Source organism: Cyprinus carpio, chromosome B19 (assembly GCF_018340385.1).
Source record: "Cyprinus carpio isolate SPL01 chromosome B19, ASM1834038v1, whole genome shotgun sequence".
Classification (NCBI taxonomy): domain Eukaryota; kingdom Metazoa; phylum Chordata; class Actinopteri; order Cypriniformes; family Cyprinidae; genus Cyprinus; species Cyprinus carpio.
The window spans coordinates 26262564-26285503 of record NC_056615.1 but is presented as its reverse complement, the minus strand read 5'-3'; the positions used below and the strand labels follow the sequence as shown (position 1 = coordinate 26285503).

Below are 22940 nucleotides of genomic sequence, written 5' to 3'. Positions count from 1 at the left end.
ACTGAAAATGAATTGCATTATTACGTTCAGCATTATTCAGGTTACGAAACTCCTCCTAAACAATAGCATTCAACTGCAAACACTGTTTAGGCCCAAGAGCTTTAGTATCATTCTTCAACTCACTTTTGTAAATTTTTAATTATATTATTAACTCTAAATAAAATATCGATTTTATGTCAATCTAATGCTTTAGTGGACATAAACAGATCTGAGCATCACAAAAAGTCACATGATCAAATATGCTAATTTCCTTTCATTTAATCAGGGTTATTATAGTTAACTAAAACTATAAAAAAATAAACTTTACTACTTGAAAATACACTTTAACTGAAATCAAATAACAAAAAAAATTCAAAAATTCAAAAATTCAAAACTCAAAATTATTTTATTTCTCGTTTTCATTTAGTTTAATTTGATGTACTAAAATAACTAAAATAAAATTAATAAAAACGATAGATATTTTTATTTTTAATAAATTTTATTGTATTAAAAAAATAATAAAAATGAATCAAAGCACAAAATTACTAAAACTTGTAATATATATATATATAGAAGACAAAAGCTGATATATATATATATATATATATATATATATATATATATATATAATAAAAAAATAAAATAAAAAATACAAATATATAAAAATTAAATATAAAATATATTTTTAAATAAAATTAAAAAAATAATAGAAAATATAAAAATGTTTAACTTAGAATACTGATGAAATCTATAATAACACTGCATTTAATTAGTGACATAAAAAATAGGAAAGATTCTGAATATTATATTACTTCATAATGTTCCTTGCAAGTCATTGTAACGTACATAGTCTAAATAAAAACAAATAAATCTAGCATCTCTCAAACGCCTGTGGTTTTTTCCAGGTGTTTTGTGCTGATGTCCAGAGTCTTATTTGTGTTCGTGAGCATTTTCATGCCGGGTGTAAAGTCTCTTTCATACTTGAATCTGATGCCTTATCTTCTCAGTCCCGAGAAGCTCTTGAAGGTCGTTCTAATGTTGGCTGAGGGTCAGTCCGGTGTCATATCGCCGCAGAGAACTACTTAACACCGCGGGGGTAAAGCAAATCTCCTCAATCACAGCTGAATTTGCCAGTCAGGAGGAGCGGCTCACATATGCTCGTGATGAGAGCAGTCGGCCGTGGGGATTTAGATGTGAATCGGGGCCAGGAGAGGGTCCCGCCGAGGTGATAAACGAGCAGCAGATGATTCAGCCAAACCCGAGAGCACAGAGCTTTCTAATACTGTAATGTGAGACGGCTCGCTGTCACACTGCGCTCACACACTGATGGAAAGTCTCATGCACAGACAGCTCATGTTTACAACTAATGCATTGCATTTACACCACCGTTCAATGGTTAGAGAGAGCTTGTTTAATGCTGCTTAAGGTTTATGTTTGAAACACTAATAAGAGACATTCTCTGGAAACAAGGTTTAATATCTTATGCAATTTGCTTTTCTTACTCTCTAAAAAAAAATCTGTAAAAATAGGGCACAATATAGGCCTACTGCACAATTTGAAGGAATTTTACCGTATTTATTTATTTTGAATTTTACACTTCATTGCATTGTGTTTTAGAGTTAACAGAGATGTCCTTAAAATTAATGGATAATGTTGTGTATAATGAGCTGCCGGTACTTTTTCTGTTATTTTACGGATTTCTTTTTTTACAGTGCAGGTAAACATGTTTTAGAAATATTCTAATACTGTGAAATATTTAAACATGTTTATAAAAAATATATATATTTATATAAAAAAATTATTTTATATATATAATATACATATACTATAAAACTAAAATACTAAATATACTAAAATACTAAAAAAAAAAAAAAATAATAAAAAAAAAATTAAATATATATATAAATATATATTTATTTAATTTATTTATAATTTTTTATTTATAATTTTTTTTTAGTTGTTGTTGTTTTTGGACTTAAGCAATATAAGATGCAGATGAGTTAATGTAACTACTTTTACAAAGCCTTCAAAAACAATCAGGCACACCTAATAAAAATGTATTTTTAACATATATTTGTGTTTTATACACCGATGTTCAAAAGTATGTAGTCAGATTTATTAATCTTTTTGAAAGAAGTCTCTTTTGCTCACCAACACAGCATTTATTTGATTTAAAATACAGTAAAAATGTCAAATATTATAGCTGTTTTCTATGTAAGTATCTGTTCATTTATTTCTGTGATGTGCAGCTGTATTTTCAGCATCATTACTCCAGTCTTCAGTGTCACATGATCTTCAGAAATCATTCTAATATGATGATTAGCTGCTCAAAAAAACATTTCAAACATTGATGATTTAAACAGTTAATATGTTTGTGGAAAATGATATATTTTATTTTTCAGGATTCTTTGATGAATAGAAAGTTCAAAAGAATAACATCTTTTAATGTCTTTACTGTCACTTTTTCAATTTAAAACATCCTTGATTAATTTTTTTAAGCAGTTTTTTAAACAGTAGTGCTTAATGTGACTTAAATCGTTTGTTTCAACTACAGAATGAACAGCAACATCATTCTGACGAGAGGCATTAAAATAACTTTAGTTTGCCCTGCACTGAAAATCATATTTTTTTATCTCTCAGAAGAAGATTGTCTTTCTTCTGCGGCACACAAAGACACACTGGTGCATGTTCAAAACATAACAGTCACGATCGGTCACAAAAACAATAACATGCCGTCTGGTCTCCATTCGCTTTCATTCTGGACACTGAAATCACACAGCTTTGAACGACACGAGGGCGAGTAAATGTGGCTTGAAAACACAACTGGTCATAATGAGCCTTCTGCTGATACACGCATCTAAAGAACCGCGGTAAACAGATGTTGCACCGCAGTAATAATGACAGAGCTTTAATGACTGCTGAGTTCATCCAGATCATATGAATGTCTGGCTGTTTCTGTAACAATATTTGCATTGCAACAACACAGTGCAACCTGAAACTGACCTCTTTATCATCTCCAAACAACAAACGTCTCCAGTGGACATGAGAATAAGGAGAAAGAAGAGCATTGATTAGTTTGGATATTGATGATCTGTAACGCAAACACACACACGTCATTCTGAGAGCTGCAGCACATTCACCATTGATCCTCCTCATTTCTCTGCAGGATTACGGAGAAGAAGTGCAACATGGGATACCGTTCTCTCATTTAGTGACTTGAGAACTACATTCAATGGAAGAAACCCAGGAGAAATCACCATGAACATAAAAGTCTGAAAGCATTAGTGAAGGCACTAAGATTTTGCATTTTTTATTATTACATACATTTTATTTTAATTTAATGCTTCAGCGGAAGCAAAAAAACTAGCAATCTGTACAAATAGTCACATGATCAATGATATTTACTTACAAAAAAGGTGTTACTTTAAAAAAATTTTAAAATTTAAAAATTAATTTAAAATAGTAATATAAACTATATATGTATATAAAAATAGTTAAAGCAAAACAAAATTACTAAAACTTAAACTAAAATTATAATGTAAATTAAAAAAAATTAAAATTAATTTAAAATATTAATTAAAACTAAACAGATATATTTAAAATGAAATAAACAACACAATTACTAAAAATGTAACTAAAATAAAAATAAAAATAGAAAAAAAAATTATTTACAATATTTATAAGACTACATATGTATTTTAAAAAACTAATAAAAATTACAACAAAATTAATAAAATGTCAATAATTCACAATATTTATTTAAAAACTGTAAGGGATACTAGAATAACACCACAATTGATGAGTCACATAAGAAATAGGACAGAATCTTTTTTTAAACTTACTTATAAATATATATATATATATATATAAACTGTTTATTTCCAAATTTAAATGGACAAAAAAAAAAAAAAAATACAAAAATGGCCCCCTTTTAATTTGTCTACTAAAGCCTCTTACAAGAAAACTAAATTTTTGGAGCTAATGCCTCAAGTTTCGCTCTAAGACAAAAGCGCACAGTACATAAACCCTAAAAGCAGAGCGAGCGACAGACGGTGTTCATTTGTATGTAATAAAATGAAGAGGCGCTGGTTTTATTCGGATAGTCCTGTCATGCCTGCTGTTTCCATCAGCATCGGCGGCCAACATTCAGCGTCTGCGTATGGCGCTGTAAAGCTCTCTGTGCAGGAGGACAGGTGGACGGCTTTGACATGCCGCTCCAAATGGGATGAAGTCCACGTCTGTAATTGTCATCAAAAAAAAAGAGCTCCAACAGCCAAAGGAAAGAAGCCTGCAAACCGTCAGATCCACCTGCTGCTGCCAGTCAAAGCGGCTCAAACCCGTGCATCAGCGGTCGCGAGCACGCCTCCTGCTGCTCTTCAGATCTTCATCATTTATCTATGACTCATTTGTCACTTGAAGACTTCACATGATCTATATATAGTTTTCCACTGTAGTTTTACTACAGACTACCTAGAAACCATCTAGAAATGCATAGCAACGCCTGCATAGAAACACCATAGCAACCATCCATAACACTTTACCAAACAAGTTGTGATTATTGCATGAGCGAAACCCCTCAAATATTCTACAGAAATTGTAAAATGTAGCAGTTCATTTGGTTCTAGTTCATTTTATTTGTTTATATCAACATTTAATGGAATGTACATGAATTCATGCACTTATAATGATTGCAGTTGTCTTAAGATGATATAAGATTTCAGATTCACAAATGTGGATTGATCTTACTTATGAAATTGTGCCATTTTAATATCAGGAAAACTAATTTCTTTATTATTTTCTTTTTAAAATGTGTCTCTGGAGCACAAAAGCGGTCTTAAGTAGCACAGGTATATTTGCAGCAATAGCCAAAAATACTTTGTATGGGTCAAAATTATAATATTTTTTTTTTAATGCCAAAAATCATTAGGATATTAAGTAAAGATCATGTTACATGAAAATATTTTTTAAATTTCCTACCTTAAATATATCAAAACTTAATTTTTGATTAGTAATATGCATTGCTAAGAACTTCATTTGAACAACTTTAAAGATGATTTTCTCAATATTTAGATTTTTTTGCTCCCTCAGATTCCAGATTTTCAAATAGTTGTATCTCAGACAAATATTGTCCTCCTAACAAACCACACATCAGTGGAGAGATTATAGTTTTTTATATTTTGAATTAGTTTTCATTTTTGTACTTTCCATTTGTAATGCCATTTAAAAAAAATAGTTTAATTTAATTTAGTAAAAGTTTTAATTATATCGTTGTGTGTTTTTGTATTTGTATTGGATTTGTTAATATGTCCAGTGGATTTGATACATTTTTACCTCAGTTTTAGTTCTTTTAGAACACTGAAAAAATCAATGCAGAAAATTAATTACAAAGATAAATACCGTGCATAAAGGACATCATTTCCTTAAAAAGAATCTACAATGCAATAATAACACATGCTGAATATGCTTCCACAACACAAAACTAGCAAACAATAACTGACAGCTTCCAGAATTCTATTGTCTAACAAAACAAACAGGAGGCACAATGAGTCTCAGCAGCATTTGTCTGGTCTGTCCGCGACATACAGCGCAGTTTAAAGCCATCCGCTCCTGTGTGAATGTTTGTGAAGGTCACAGCAAAGTCCTTGGGCAGATACGATAAGGGACTTATCCACCGGACCGGCGCTGACCTCTGGATTCAACAGTGAGCTGCAAACCCATCTCAGCATCAGATCAGTGGATTGATTTGGGGATGAGAGAGAGAGAGAGAGAGAGAGAGAGAGAGAGAGAGAGAGCCCTGTCTCTACACTGCTTTAATTCAGCACTTTTTGCTCCGTGTGAGAGGGTTGCAATCTGAGAGGCTTTTTTGCCTGTCATCTAATGTAAAGGTGTAATGGGAAAACACCTCGAGCCGCCTCCTCCTCGCCCGGATCGCCCGGCCTAGACAATCGAGCGCTGCTGCCAAGTACCACAGAAAGCCTGTCAATCACCGCCGTGCAAATAAAAGCCTGGCAAACTCGTGCGGGATTTCAGACTGGATGATGTGTTTTGTTCTGATACGCCGAACCTCGCACAGACAATGTGTGACACAACAGCTCTCCAGAAATCAGCTTCGCAATTGCAACGAAAGGGAAAAATTACAGCCCTGCTAGAGGCGATGCTTCGGAAAACAATGTCCTTCTGTTTATCGCTGTCTTGTTAAAATAGTCAGAAAATTAAACTGTTTTCCTTTCGGTCTTTGTGTTGTCGTTTTTCTAATTTCGCATAAGAATAACTTGCTTTCTTACACTCGGGTTGCACTGTGGATTTGAACAAATCACATTAGAGACAGATGCAGAGAAAACCTCGTCCAAATCATCACGTTAAAGACCATAGTGCAATAAATAAATAAATAAACAAAAAATCACAAAATACAGAAATAAACAAACACACAAATTAATGAATGAGTTATTTTGGCTAAAATGCTGCAAGATTTTGAAGGATGAAAGGATTTAGTATATTAAAACACTTTCTCCTATCTCAGTTTTATTACATATGTAATGTACTGTATGGTCTGTGAATGATTTATCAGTTATTCTAAAGAAATCAGTATTTGTCTTCAAAACTCTGAAATGACTTTCCTTTTAAGCTGTTGTCACCTTACGCTGTAAAAAAACACTTTTTTAAAGTTGTAAAGTAAACAGTCATTAACAATTATTAAATCAATCAGTATGTTTTACAAGAAAATACTTTGGGGTAAACTTGAAAAAACAAGACTGAATTGTGAGTTTCTTGCACAACATAAACTTTCAATTCTAAGTAAAAAGTCTGAATTGTGAGGAAAATAAAAAAGAAGAAAAAACTGAAATTGAAAACCATTGAAACCTGCTGATGGCCAACAAAGACTTCTGATGTGGAAGGAACATAAAACTAAAATAATCGGACCGTTTTTCCTCCATTATGAGAAACTAGAACCTAAAGAAACTGTATTTGTGAATTCACACAACTTCCTTAAAAGTACTAAAACAAGCACTAATGGAAACATAATAGAACTGGAATCATTCTGAATCAGAAGCAGAATTATTATATACTGTATGAATGATTGTCTTTCTTAACCCCTTATATTCTGGTCATTTGAAAATGCTAGTTTATGTTATTGCATTGGACTAAATCTTACTGATTTCGAAAAATAGGATAATTTCTGTATTCCCCCCTCCCCTTGTAACACTTGTGTAAGTATTAAGTAATTTATATTTTATATCTGGTTAACAATTACAAATAAAATGCGAATACATTTCTCATTGTGCTAAATTATTACCAAGCACTGGATTTAACAGATCTGCACCTCAGTTTTTGAATTAATATTGTTATATTTTATTTTTATATGTTTATGTATTGATGTATGCATGCATGTCTGTCTGTGTGTTTATATATATGCATGTATGTATTTATTTATGGAACCATGTTTTTTAAATAATATATGTTTGTTTTTGTTTTTTTTTTGTTTTTTTTGTATATTTTAAGCATTAAGTATTTTACATTTACAGTTTTTTTATATCTGGTGAAAAATTTACAAAAAAGAACTTATAAATTTCTAATTTTTCTACTGTATATTATTTTATTATATTATTATTAATTTAACTGGCCTTACAGTTTTTTTAAACAATTATTTTGTTATTTTTTATTTTGCATTTCATTGTTAGTTGTTTATGTATTTATGCATTTATTTATGTATTCATATATATATATATATATATATATATATATATATATATATATATATATATATATATATTATATATATTTTTTTTTTTTTTTTTTGAATATCTCAAAAAACTCATGAGCATGAGTTCAGATCAGTAAAGCCTATGATCAGTTTTTTCAGAAAGAAACACAAAACCTGTGCTAACTGAAAGAAAACAAGTTGACAAAAAGATATACAAAACCTGTGCTAACTGAAAGAAAACAAGTTGACAAAAAGATCAAATTCAAGATTTAGTGATAATATAGCATAATGAGAGACATACAAGCAATTATTTTTTTTTTACCAGGAGCATGAAGGATTTTCAGCAGCACAATAGTTAAACAAACTCCACTGTTATATTCTCCCTCAAGTTCTCGGCTTTTATCACGTCTCAGAATCATAATTGTGTTTAAATAACTGAGTGGCAAATATTTGTCCTACACAGCATCAAACTCCACTCAGTTAAACATGTGCTGACTTTTATAACACGCTGTTTTCATCAGGTTCATTTCCGCTTTGTTATTGCTTTATTTTATGGATGCAAAGAGAAGCTCTGGTGGGCCGTCAGCTTCTCATAACGCTGATGCAAACACTAATAATGCTGTCTATGAACAACAACAACAACAATAATCAAACAGAAGAACAGAGGAGGAAAAGAACAGACATGCATTTTTTCCAGATATACAGATATTCAATTCAATTCATATTGTATTTGTTTTAGATTTATATTTATAATACTGTTTAAAAGTTAGGGGTCAGTAACATAATTTTTTTTTTTTAAATAATTAATATTTTTAATCAGCAAGGATGCATTAAATTGATCAAAAGTGACAGTAAAAACACTTGTAATGTTGCAAAAGATTTCTATTTCAAATAAATGCTGTTCTATTGAGCTTTCTGTTTTGTATATCCTGAAAAATAAAATGTTTCCAGAAAAAATACGAAGCAGCACAAGTTTTCAACATAAAACATAATAATAATCAAAAATTGTAAACACTATACAAAAAGTGTTTATTTTATAATATATTATAATATTATTTGACTTACTATATATCCACACAATTATATTTATTCTATATTAAAAATTATAACATTTTTTAAAATGTATAATATTTATGTAGGTTGTATATTTTCACACTATTATTTTTGTTTTATATTATCACAATAGGCCTATTATTTAATTTATATTATTAAATTCACACTATTAAATTTTTTTCTATATTAGAACATTATAATATTATTAAATGTATAATATTTATGTAAATATATTTTAACATTATTATATTTATTCTATTTTAAAATACAATTTAAGTGTGTAATAAATTCACACTATTATTTTGTTTTATATTTACATTATTATACATTATAATATTAATTCAGACTATCTATCTATGACAGATGTAAATAATAAAAATAAAGATAACAGCAGATATACACTCTTTGTGTGTGTTGAAAGTCATCTGTTGTTCTGCTCTGCCTCCTAAAGGCACAATGCTGTAAATGCAAATGTACAGAACACACACACACACACACACACACACTCTCTCACTCTCTCTCTCTCACACACACACACTTACACTCGCACACACACACTCACTCACTCACTCACTCACTCACACACACACACACACACACATACACTCACACACACACACTCACTCACTCACTCACTCACTCACTCACACACACACACACACACACACACACACACACACACACACACACACACACACACACACACATACACACACTTACACTCTCACACACACACATGCACACACACACACACACACACACACACTCACTCACACACTCACGCACACACACACACGTACACACACACACACACACACACACACACACACACACACACACACACACACACACACACACACACACACACACAAACACACTCTCTCTCACACTCACACTCACACACACACTCTCTCTCACACACACACACACACACACACACACACACACACACACTCACTCACTCACACACTCACATACACACTCAGGCACACACACACACACACACACACACACACACACGCTCACACACACACACACACACAGTATTATCTCTGCAAACACTTGCTATCAGCATATATCATAAAAAATCCCTTGCATTTACTTCAGCCTGTGTGGTCAGGCAGCTGTGTGTTTGGCCACAGGAAGTGAGGAGTTCAGCCGCTTCCTGTTCTGTGTGTGACAGATGGAGTGTGTGTTTACTGATGTGCTGATGACATGTTTCTGGAGGCGTGACGCATGTTTCTGTGCATCGCACCTGTTTCTGGAACAAAAGCCGCTGTTCTCCTGACCGGATTCCTGAACGTGTCAAACACCTGAAGAACATCAATCTGAGGAGCAGCAGCTCACGGCCTTCCACTTCTGCACCTTTAAAGAATAGCACGACTGTGTTCAACATTAATAATAATCAGAAATGTTTCTTGAGCAGCAAATCAGTACATTAGAATGATTTCTGAAGATCATGTGACACTGAAGACTGGAGTAATGATGCTGAAAATACAGCTGCGCATCACAGAAATAAATTACAGTTTAACAGAGATTCACATAGAAAACAGCTGTTTTAAATTATAATAATATTTCAGATTTTTACAGCTTTTTCTGTATTTTTATTCAAAGAAACACAGCCTTGATGAGCAGAAGAGACTTCTTTCAAAAACTTAAAAATTAAAAATCTTGCTGACTCCAAACATGGATGTCTTGGGTAATAATAGTCTTTTATATTGTAATATTATATAATTTATACTTACACTATTACATGTAATATATTTTAAAATATTTTAGAATTTTATTTTTATATTATTATTATTATTATTATTATTATTATAAATAATATAAATATCAAACAAATAAAAGAATGCACACTGTATTATCAATGTAATAATATTATTTAGAGTATTTTTAATTGATAAAAGTTTATTCACATTTCACATATTTGTTTTATATTTATATTATTTTACATTTATGCTATTTTTGATGATAAAAGTAAAAAATAAAAAATAAAAGCCTAGGTGAGCATAAGAGACTTATTTTTTATTCAATATACTGTTTATACCCACATTTGTGTTTTATATTTATATTATTGTATATATATGCTATTTTGATGATAAATGCAATAAATAAATAAAAGCCTTGGTGAGCATAATAGATTAAATTTTTTTTATATATTGCTTATTAATATTGTGATTGAATTCATGAAACAAACATGTTTCATAACGCTCTCTCAAATGCATTTTTTATTCCTCTACAAGCACACATAAACCTGAATCACCTGCAGTGTTTTTCTTGCAATAAAAGGTTATAAAGTTCTCAAACAGACCCAAAAGCTGCTTTCATGACAGGTTTGTAGGAGTGATTTTAAGCGTGCATGTAAAAGTCAGAGCTGCAGAAGTGTGACAGACAGATTTGAGGCTGTTTATGAACCTTTTAAGATCTGACAGCTGCGTGATTTTCTTCAGCAGGTGGACTCTTATTCACCCAAACCTCAAAAGGAATCCGCACACCAAACAAATGCAAAGTTCAAGGTCCTTCATTACTGAAGAATTACATGGAAGCAGCAACAAACACGTGCAGTAACAAAAATGTGACTGTGCACACAAACATAAAGGAAAAAAAACTAACGTTTCAGTCTGTACTGGACTATCTTCATGTCCTGAAGAAAAACCCACAGTAATCTCATGTGTTTCTTGTTTAGAATTTCAGAGATCTCAACAATGTCTCAAACTGTGCTCATTTCATTTAATTAAATTTAATTTTAATTAAAGTTTTAGAAAATGTCTTTGTTTATTTTTGTGTGTATTTTTGTGTTTTTGTCATTTTTATTAGCATACTGTTTGTTTGTGTGTGTCATATGTTTTTTATTTTTTTTATTTCAGTTTTAGTTATTTAAGTTCATCAAGTTAAACTAAAAAAAATAGAAATGTTGCTTTGGTAATGAGCTGAAGTAAATTAAGTTTTATAATAAATGTATAATAAATTGTATTAAATTTTATTTTATTAACGTTTATTTTATTTCAAGTAACAAACATTTTTTTATCTTTTTTACAAGCTGAAATAAAATAAATTTTCTATACATTATATTTTTTAATTTAATTTAATTTTTATTTTTTTACTTTTTTTATTAACATTTACTTTATTTCAAGTAACAACATCTTTTTTTTTTTTTTTTTTTTTTTTTAGTACATCAAGCTAAACTAAATAAGAAATGTTGCTTTGGCAATCAGCTGAAATATTTATATTTATATTTATTTATATTTTATTTTATTAGCATCTATTTTATTTCATAAATATTTTAATGTGGCTTTAATTTAGTACAAGTATAAACTAAATAAGAAATGATACTTTGGTAAAGAGCTGAAATATAATAAGTTTTATAATAAATTTTAATAAGTTTAAAAATAAATATTATTACATTTTATTTATTTTTATTAACGTTTATTTCAAGTAACAAACAACTTTTTATTTTTTTTATTTTAGTACATCAAGTTAAACTAAATAAAAATGGGAAATGTTGATTTGGCAAAAAGTTTTCTATATATTTTATTTTATTTTACATTTTATTTTGTTTTCATTAATGCTTATTTTATTTAAAGTAACAACAGTCTTTTTTATGGTTTTAATTTTAGTTCATCAAGTTAAACTAAATGAGAAATGTTGCTTTGTTAATGGGCTGAAATAAAATAAATTTGTTTGTATTTTATATTATTAAAGATAATTTTATCTCAAGTAACAAATATCCTTTTTATGGTTTTAATTTTAAACTTTAATAACCCTGATATAATAACCCTCAGACATTTCTCATCACGTTCTCTCAAGAACAAATTATCCCAGTCACTGTCTTCATTAATGTAGTAGCTCTATTCTCTATAAACATATGACAAATAATTTTTCAATTTCAATCCAAGTTTTGTTCCAATTAAGTTTCCCGAGCAATGGAAGAGGAAGCAATAGCATTCCCTGCTGAGACACAGCTGTATTTTAACGATGGTTTCTGTTGCTGTTGTGAACTCTAGGTGTCTTTCTTAAAGCAGAAACTGTTAAAGTGATCAATTTCAGCACACGCTTCTCAGTAAAGATGGATGTTGTTGTAGAAGCATCACAGGCTCTTGAGAGAACCTCACAATAGCAGCAGAAATCAGCAGCGGCTCAATCCAGTTACTCACACTCACAGTTTGTGGCAGAACATTTATAAAAGTTAAAGGACTATTTAAAAAAAAAGAAAAGTGCACCTGTGATTTTCTCTCGTCCTGAAGGTCCCAGAGATCTGATAGAAACAGAAACAGTGAATTCAGTAAAATTCTGAATGGAAAACTAGCATACTACATATACTGTGCAGTTCACACTGAATACTGTTTTCTGAAATAGTATGTGAAACAACACATTATGCATTAAGTTTTGAACAGTATTATCCTACATTATGTTACACAACCTCATTATAGAGTGTGTTTAATTCAGTTTGAGCTTATTTTCCGTTTTGAATCCAATTCAAGTTATTTTTGGTATTTTTGGTTACAAAAACAGTTGATATTACTTACGGTTCATTCACACCTCCATGGATAAATGAATGAACGAACAAACGAACGAACGAATGAATGGATGAATGGATAAACGAACAAACAAACAAGCGAAGGAACGAATGAATGAATAAAAGAATGAATGAATAGATAAATGAATGAATGGATGAATGAATGAATGAATGAATGGATAAATGAATAAACGAACGAAATAACGAATGAATGAATGAATTAATTAATTAATTAATGGATAAATGAATAAATGAATGGATGGATAAATGAATAAACGAACAAACGAATGAATGAATGAATGGATGGATAAATGAACGAATGAATGAATGAATGGATAAAAGAATGAATGAATGAATGAATAGATGGATGGATAAATGAACGAATTAATGGATAAAAGAATGAATGAATGAATGGAAGGATAAATGAACGAATTAATGAATGAATGGATAAAAGAATGAATGAATGAATGAATAGATGGATGGATAAATGAACGAATTAATGGATAAAAGAATGAATGAATGAATGGATGGATAAATGAATAAACGAACAAACGAATGAATGAATTAATGAATGAATGAATGAATGAACGAATGAATGGATAAAAGAACGAATGAATGAATGAATAAAAGAATGAATGAATGAATGAATGGATGGATAAATGAATGAATGAATGAATGAATAAATGAATGAATGAATAAACAAACAAACGAATGAACGAATAAACATTTTTTTCTGTCCAAAATATATTTTAAATATATGTTAGAAATATTCCAGCCCAATAAAATATATTTTCTTCAAATGTGACATATGTGAATATATTTTGATGGATTTAAATATATGGAGGGAAAATATATATTTTTAAATGTTTTTAAAAACTACATTTACATTTTTTATATAAAATATATACAAAATAACTGACAAAATTGGTACATTTACATAAATATATTTTGATCACTTTTTTGAAATATATTTAAAAGTATATTTTGTAATCATGGGGTCACTAGTAAACGTTTGTCAATGTTGTTGTTATTTGATTACATAATCAAATTTAACAATCAGAGCAGTGTTTATCTGGAACAAAATTCATAGGTGAAAGCATCAAACATCAAGCATGAATACATGATTTTTACTATAAAAAGGAAACTTTCTATCAACTGAATCAACTGACTCAAATGAATCGGTTCACTTGAGAGAGAAATGATGCCAGAAACGGAAAACAGATTCACTTTGTGTTTGGTTATTTCACACGACCTAGAAAGAAAACAGAGCTGAGAAAACAGATTAACTACTTACACACGGCTGGAAACTACAGCTGGGTAGTCGCTGCATCACTCATAACATGTCCATGAACTTTGTAAAACTGAAGGATGTTAATGTTTTCAACATTAACCAGCAGCTAACTTCAGCAGCGACCTAGAATCAAAACACCTAGAGAGAGACTTTAACAGCGCCACCCACTGGCTGCTCCATGACATTAAATCAAACAATTATAGGAAGTACAGTAAGAGCTGCAGGTGACACTTACAGTAGACTGTGATAGTACCATAGTACTCCAAAGCATTTCACTGAGATGTGTGTAAACACCTTTGCCTTATATTAGCAGCTTTGAATACTTTGAATCAGAGAAAAATATATATTTTAAAGAACATGTGTCTTATGTTTTTATTACTAAATCATTTTAGATTGACTAAACACATGCACATTAAACAGTTTTAAATGAAACTTCAACAAATATAAAAATATTTAAAAAAAACAGCAGAGTTTCAGATGTAAAGTGTTATAAAATGTGTTTTAAATTTAAACACATCCTGTCACTATATCAGCTGTGCTTACAACTTACTAATAAACAAATTACTTGTTGTAAATGTTTATGTTTAAGTGTTTATAAAACGTAAATGTTTCATATAGTGTTATTTAAAAAATATATATATATAGAAATATTTAAAACTGATGTTATTTTAATAACCACATGATGATATAATGAGAAAATCTTACTAAATAAATATTTTAATAGTGTATATGCACATTAATACTTTTAAAAACTTGTATACAAATTAAACACTAGCCTATATATATACAGTATTTAATTTGTATATAAATATTAAAAATACTAATGTAAATTTAATTTACATTAAATTGCGCATGCACACACACAATGTAAATTACAACAATGTAAATTATATTTTGAAAACATTGCTAAAGACACACACACATCTTTACATCAAAAGCTATTATTCTATATTAATTTTACTAAATCAACGGGATTAAATAGTTCCCGAAATATTTGCATGCTCTCTGAACATTGAACCAAGCAAACCTGACACACAGAGAGTCAGTTTTTGTGATTTAATGATGCAAATCATGTTTAGAGAAACACAGACTGTCATTTTTAATAATTATTCAAGAATAAACAAATATAGTTCCTTCACATGTAACAAATCATAACAGCGCAAGAATGTGTGCAAACAAAAATTGCAACAAAAAACAAAAGTTCCAAATTTGACATACTGTATATTTACAAAACAATATTTAATGTCAAAAGAAAAGCGGTGGGCACGTCTTCAGTGTCGTCCATCGTCATGTTCTAGACGTTTCCAGCCCATCATCATCAATTAAAAGAGACTGTAATCAATACTTTTAAAGGTCCAGCGTCCTGCTGCAGTCAAAGCAGCTCATCCACGATTATTTCATGTTGAACCCGAGAAGCTCGACTCGTGTCCGGTTCTTTCACGTCCTCAGGGCAGAGATCCAGATACTGTCTCCTTCTGCTGCAGCTTCAGGATCAGCTCCAGCAAATTCATCTGCATCATCACCTCCTGTGAAAGAACAGCGCTTGAAAGAAGGAAAGCAGATGACGCTGATTGTGAGGAAGAGCGAGACTGACCTGTGGGTTGGTGGTGATGTAGAAACCCGGCACGCCTGCTTTCTCCAGCGTGTTCTGCTGATCCAGAACCTTCTGATCCATCTCAGCCACGACCTTCTCGTCCATCATCCTCTGCTCTTCTTTCACCCGCTGATCCAGAGCCTGAAGAGTACGAGTCAAAATTATACATCTCTCTTTTATGCCAAAACTCATTAGGATATTAAGATCATGTTCCATGAAGATATTTAGTAAGTTTCCTACCGTAAATATATCAAAACTTAATTTTTGATTAATGATATGCATTGCTAAGAACTTCATTTGAACAACTTTAAAGATGATTTTCTCAATATTTAGATTTTTTTGCACCCTCAGATTCCAGATTTTCAAATATTGTCCTCCTAACAAACCACACATAGAGATTATTTATTCAGCAAAATTTTCTATTGCATTACATGTGTATTTGCATGACAAAATATTAATGACATAAAAAAATGAAAATATAAAACAAAAACTAATTCAAAATATTGATCAATACTATAACACTGTCACTAGTTACACCTAAACTACGCATTAATGTGTCCGGCAACTGTAAACACCATACATTTAGGAGAATAAACAATGTTACTTATTAATTATTATGATTGTGGTAAGTATAAGTCAAAATATTAATCAAAAATAATTCATGTGTCAAATTAGTATTAGTCAAAAATAATTAAAATGATTTTTAAAGATGACTGGGAAATGTTGACTTTATAAAGACAAGAAAGATTAACAAATTAAATAAATATAGTGCCAACATGTACTAAAATAAACAAATCAATGAAGAAATATCACTATAATATTATTCCATAAGCATTTAAAATATTTCATAATTATAATAATTTTATTTATTATTAGTAGTAGAAGTAGTAATAGTTGTAAAATACTAATATTTGTTTTTTTCTTTGCTTTGAAAAAGTAAACAACAGAGCTTTTATTTTGATTGAAAACCACAGAGAGACGTCTCGTTTGTTGACGACAGGTTTATAAAACATTCTCATTACGAACTTGAGAAGATGTTTGGCTCATGTAGCATTTTCAAACACATGCTATACAGTAAGTGACTCAAACTCACAGCATTTGCAGATTTGATAATCACTGTGAACCTTATCGTGTTAGCAGGCATTGTCAAAATTAGATAAAGCAATAATCCCTGTGAAGCCGTGGTTTACAGTGAGTTTATAACAGCTGAGGGGCATTGTTAGGCATGATTATAGCTGTTATAAATTCACTGTAAACCACGGCTTCACGGCCATACACGTAGTAAAGTTTCACAAAATAAAACAGAGCAAATAAAGTGTAATATATTAATAAAAACAGTATTCTTCCACCAAACAATGTAGTTCCTCAGAAACAGTTGTGGTTGCAACAAAGTGGTTGCCGAGCAACACACAAATGTAAACAAAGGTGTTTGTTACTTTGTAGAGTCATTTACAACAGCTTCAAACGAGGCTCAGCCAATCAGAATCAAGGACCGGAACTATCTGTTTTATAAAGAATAAATAAATAACAGATTGTTTCACACACTCGCCAGTGCTGATTTTTACTTACATCTGGCATGTGGTGAGTTTCATTTTAGGCCCAGTCTGCATACTATTGGTCAAACTACTCTTTAGGGCTGGGACGCTACTCTTTAGGGCTGGGACACTTTCTAAAGCACACAGTGCCATCTGCTGGTAAAAACTAAGCTCAGAATCGATTCGAGAGAGAATTGCGATGCCTTCGGAAAAACGCAGAATCGTTTCTGGATTCACGATGCATCGATTTATTGTCCCAGCCCTACTACCTTTTAGTCATCACCTTCAGCAACTATGAAAACAAAGCCTAAACCCAGACATGTCTGGAGAAACAGAGAGCGTCTCGTCGTACCTCAGCTTCCGCTCTCTGGTTGGTTTTCAGGACGGCCAGATTGTGAGACTTGCACGTCTGCAGAGCCTGTTTGTGTTTCCGAACCAGATCCTGCTTGAGAGCTGAAACACATACACAAACACACACACACACTCACAGTCAACATCTTACAGTGTTCAGCAGGGCCTGACACCCTCACACACACACACACACACACACACACACACACACACACACACACACACACCTCTGTGCTCGCTGTGTAGTTTCTGTCTCTGGTTGTAGAGGTTTTTCTCGGTCAGGTGTTGAATGTCCAGCAGCCCTTGAACTATCTCATACACCGTCCCGTCGATGAGCGCTTGAGCCAGATCACTGAGCGTGGTGTAGGACAGACGCTGCTGAAACGAGCTGAAACAAAACCATCCCATTACATTCACATTCAGCAGATGCTTTCATCCACACGAGGACAACAGAAGCAGTCCAAACCAACAAAAGAGCAATGACATGTGACAAGTCTTTTCTTGGAGTTCTCTCTTTCCCTGTAACCGGTTTCTGCAGGTTTCTTTTTTTTTTTATAAAAAGGTAATTAAATAACTTTTAAGACTATTTAAACAATAATAAGAGCAAAATGGATCGATTGGAAGATGGAAAATAAATCGATTGAATGAAACAATGCATCGATATGGTCTCTAAATATAAATGTCTTGTGTTAGTGACACTTCAAAGTTAGAAAACACAACTGAATTCAACATAATTCAGAACAACCGACTTCATTCAAAAGGAAAACACGCTCAATTTGCATCTCAAGTAAATGTATCTTATCTTTAAAGATGATAAAACAAAAAACTTTTTTAACTGAATACCACAACTTCATGAATTTAAAGGAACACTCCGACTTTTTGGGACTTTAGCTTATTCACAGTATCCCCCAGAGTTAGATAAGTCCATACATACCTTTTTCATTTCTGTGCGTTCTGTAAGTGTTATTTGACGCACCCACCGCTAGCCTAGCTTAGCACAAAGACTGGATGTGAATGGATAATGGTAGCATAGTAATCCCAATAATTGACAAAATAATGCAAACATTTCCCTATTTACATGTTGTGATCTGTATAGTCACAGCTTGTACAAATAACAAGGCTATATGAGACAGAGACCATTTTTAATCGTATAAATACTGGGAACTATATTCTCACTAGGCGTAGGAGCACAGCTTATGTTACTTGGGCGGAGTGGCTACTTGGGCGGAGTGATTAGCGCAGCACTGGAGACGCGCCGTGGTGAGGAGCAGAGAGTTCGCTCAGAGTTGGAGTAATAGAGTCAGCAATTACTAGATAGTACATTTATAGTGTACAGTCAAGGGTGTTCGCTGTATTGTAAAGAGCTGCGACAATAAACAGGGGAGACTAGGTAATACTATGATGTTTCATAGAATTCCAACCAAAAACGCTGACCTGATGAATCGATGGCTACTTGTTCTGGGTTTAGTTCCAAACACACCTGTAAACACCATCACGAAGTATTTCGTTTGCTCTGAACATTTTACTGTAGACGAATATTTTGAAAAAAATGCAAGTTGCCACACGGACCATGAAACGTGTGCTAAAGGATACAGCCATCCCATCGATAATAAAGACAGGACAAATTGGATCACCTGTTGCTGCGGTAAGTGTTCCGTTATGTTTTGAGATGACTAACATTAGCCATACTGTAACAGTGCCATGCTAATGTAATATAACCTTAGTAGTGACACTATTACGTGAATAGGGGCTCCGTGTATCCCCTTTATTGTTATTATTGTGTTGTCATGAACACACTGTATCGCTCAATAATAAATGAGCGGCGCTAAATGTAACTCTCAGGACTAATACATTCAACTTGCTAATGAATTGGAGGGGGATGGGCAGTTTTCTTTTTTGAGAAAATGTTTGTGAAATAGTAGGCTAACGTTACTGTCTGTGGGTTCATTGCGCAAAAACTATTTGCCTTTTGCTATTACTTTCCCCATATTCTTGGCTATTGTAATGCAATTATCTAACATTACTGTATTATATTGTTGAATATATTTGGTCAGCTGTAATAAATTGCATTTCAAATATATCAATTCCTGTAATAATTCTGTATACATTTTCTGTGATAATTATTAATCAGGATGAGATGAGTGTTCTACAGCACTTTGTAACTCCTCGTCTGTGTATCCTGGCTCAAAACTATATCGTTCTGGATCTTGGTTTGATACACAGTAAAATTACTCTGAGTCTGACAATTCCTCAAAGTCAGCCATGATCACGAGTCACGTCTAGCTAGTTAGTCACGTTTGTTTTGTTTACGGAACCATCAACAGCGCGTCTCGAGTGCTGCGCTAATCACTCCGCCCAAGTAGCCACTCCGCCCAAGTAACGTTAGCTGTGCTCCTACGCCTAGTGAGAATATAGTTCCCAGTATTTATACGATTAAAAATGGTCTCTGTCTCACATAGCCTTGTTATTTGTACACGCTGTGACTATACAGATCACAACATGTAAATAGGAAAATGTTTGCATTATTTTGTCACTTATTGGGATTACTATGCTAGCATTATCCATTCACATCCAGTCTTTGTGCTAAGCTAGGCTAGCGGTGGGTGCGTCAAATAACACTTACAGAACGCACAGAAATGAAAAAGGTATGTATGGATTTATCTAACTCTGGGGGATACTGTGAATAAGCTAAAGTCCCAAAAAGTCGGAGTGTTCCTTTAAGACTCTCTGCTCTGATTTGAGACCTTCCCCAGGCCTTTTGAAGCCTCGGAGAAGCCCTGCAGTAACTTTTAGCTTCGCGATTTCTATTTTTGAGCGTGCTTCAGTAAGAGTTCTTGTTTTTGTCAGGTATTCTCGTGCATCAGTGATCTGTGTGCGCACCTGGGCAGGTCCTTGACGAGCGTCTGCAGCTCTGAAAGCAGGTAATAGTGTCTCTCCTGTAGTCTGGCGGCATCAGATGGATCGTCTCTCACAGCGGAGTACGTGTCCATCCCACATTCAGCCTGCACATCACGGAGAACACAGCTCACCACAGAACACATATGACGAGGATGATGTATTAAAAAGAGCTTTTGTTGACTGAAACGTTTGTTTATGTTCTTCTCAACGCCACACGCAAGTCACGAGGACAATTTTGTTGATTGAAATAAAGCTGAAATTAAATAAAATGCAAATATTAGATGAAAAAATAATACGTAAAAAAATTAGAAATTAGATATGTTGTCTCGGCAACCGACTAAAATAAAACATGCTTAAAAATTATTAAAAATAAACCTGAAATAAATATAAATTCAAACTAAATAATAATAAAATAATAAAAAATTACAATATATATAAAAGACCTAATTTAAAATATTAATAAATACTTTTATAGCATATAAATAATGCTAAAATAACACACTGGTCATGCTCACCAAGTAACTGTAAACACTCTACATTTAGGATAATAGCTAATGTTATTTATTTATTTATTATTATGATTTTATGGTTATTATAACTAAACAAAACATTAGTCGAAATAATTAAAAATGTAGATTTTTTTTCTAAAGAAAAGAAAGATTCACATCTAACTGTACGTAGATAGTTCTGCACAGAGAAAATACGAAATTAATTGTTTATTGGTCGTTAGTGTCTTTTTTAGTTTATAATCCGGTAAATCTCTGGAAACTAACGTTAGCGTCGAAGAACAGCACTAAAAACAGATTTAACACAACCAAACTCTGACCTGCTTTATAGTTCAGCTTCCGGAGAGGAAAAGGTTGTTGCTTAAGGCGTGTCGAGTTTAAATACGACTGTTTGTTTGATGTTTATAATGTATAATTACAAATATCACAGACTCAGTTGTTTTGAACTGTGCGTGTAAGTTTGCGCATGCGCACTGGCGGCGTCCTGAGGTCCTTCAGAGCACGCTGGGCTGCCCTTTCATATGCCTAGACGTTTTCTTGTAGTAGCTCTTTGGTAGTAGTTTAATTTATTAGACATAATACATTCATTTATTAGGTCTATGGTTCAGTTAATATTTGTTAAAATTATCTGTATTTTAGTTCAACTTTATTTTTACATACCGCAGCTCTTATTTCTTTTGTTTTATTGCATTAATCATTTTCTTTGTCTTTTGCAAAACAGTTTCTCAAGGTTTTATTATTTTTTTTTTACAGATTAATTCACTATTTAAAAAAAAAAAAAACGATAAAAAATAAGATAAGGCTACGCTTTGTTGTAATCTTTGTTTATTACAATAATAAAACCAGAATAAAAATTACTGTTGAACTCTCCGTTAGTACTGAACATGCATAAACATTATTTTTACATAAACAAATTAAATAAATATAAATAAAAATTATATTTGTGTGCGTGCGTGCGCGTGCGTGTGGGTGTCTGTGTGTGTGTGCGTGCGTGCGTGCGTGCGTGTGCGCGTGCGCGTGTGCGTGTGCGTGTGCGTGTGTGTGTGTGTGTGTAGATATCTGAAGAGTTCAGATGCAAAAGCCTCTAAATGTCGTAAAATTTTATTCTAAAATGAGCATTTTAATCAGGCTCCTATGTTTATATTCAGTTATTTTATTTAAATGGCAAGGAAAAGAACCTATAAATTGCTACTAAAGTGACATCTGAACCTACACAGAAGAGCCTGATAAAAACGCTTTTAAACTTTTAGAGGTTTTTGCATCTGAACTCTTCGTATATAAATTATTTATTTATTTATTTTCTGTGATGACGTTGACGTTGACCACTGGTTTAATTTACAGACATACTGCATTCATTTATTACGTCTAAGGTTTAATTAATATTTGTTAAATCATCTTTATGTTAATCTTTATGTTTTATTGCATTGATCCTTTTCTTTGTCGTTTTCTTCTCTTAATGTTATTAACTCGTAAAAGTTAATGTAGCTCTCAATGTTAAAATTAAAATCACCT

The 22940-nt window shown here is 32.0% G+C and overlaps 1 protein-coding gene and 1 long non-coding RNA gene across 2 annotated transcripts in view; both read right to left on the bottom strand.

The window, feature by feature from the left end:
* Positions 1-14840, bottom strand: part of LOC122140656 — a 31138-nt gene extending 16298 nt beyond the window's left edge. The window contains exons 1-3 of the long non-coding RNA XR_006157252.1: positions 14548-14840; positions 12958-12992; positions 9990-10099 (exon numbers count right to left, since the gene is read on the bottom strand). This is a non-coding gene — a long non-coding RNA (uncharacterized LOC122140656). The remainder of the gene's footprint in view (positions 1-9989; positions 10100-12957; positions 12993-14547) is intronic.
* Positions 14841-15586: 746 nt separating this feature from the next.
* LOC109104139 (protein DGCR6-like) lies at positions 15587-21912 on the bottom strand. The gene is made up of 6 exons (XM_019117501.2): positions 21749-21912; positions 20905-21026; positions 18252-18412; positions 18026-18126; positions 16139-16279; positions 15587-16070 (listed from the first exon to the last, which is right to left on the bottom strand). Exons 2-6 carry the CDS (start codon positions 21012-21014, stop codon positions 15990-15992), a joined length of 594 nt encoding a protein of 197 aa, XP_018973046.1. The 5' UTR covers positions 21015-21026; positions 21749-21912; the 3' UTR covers positions 15587-15989.
* Between the last annotated feature and the right edge of the window lie 1028 nt (positions 21913-22940).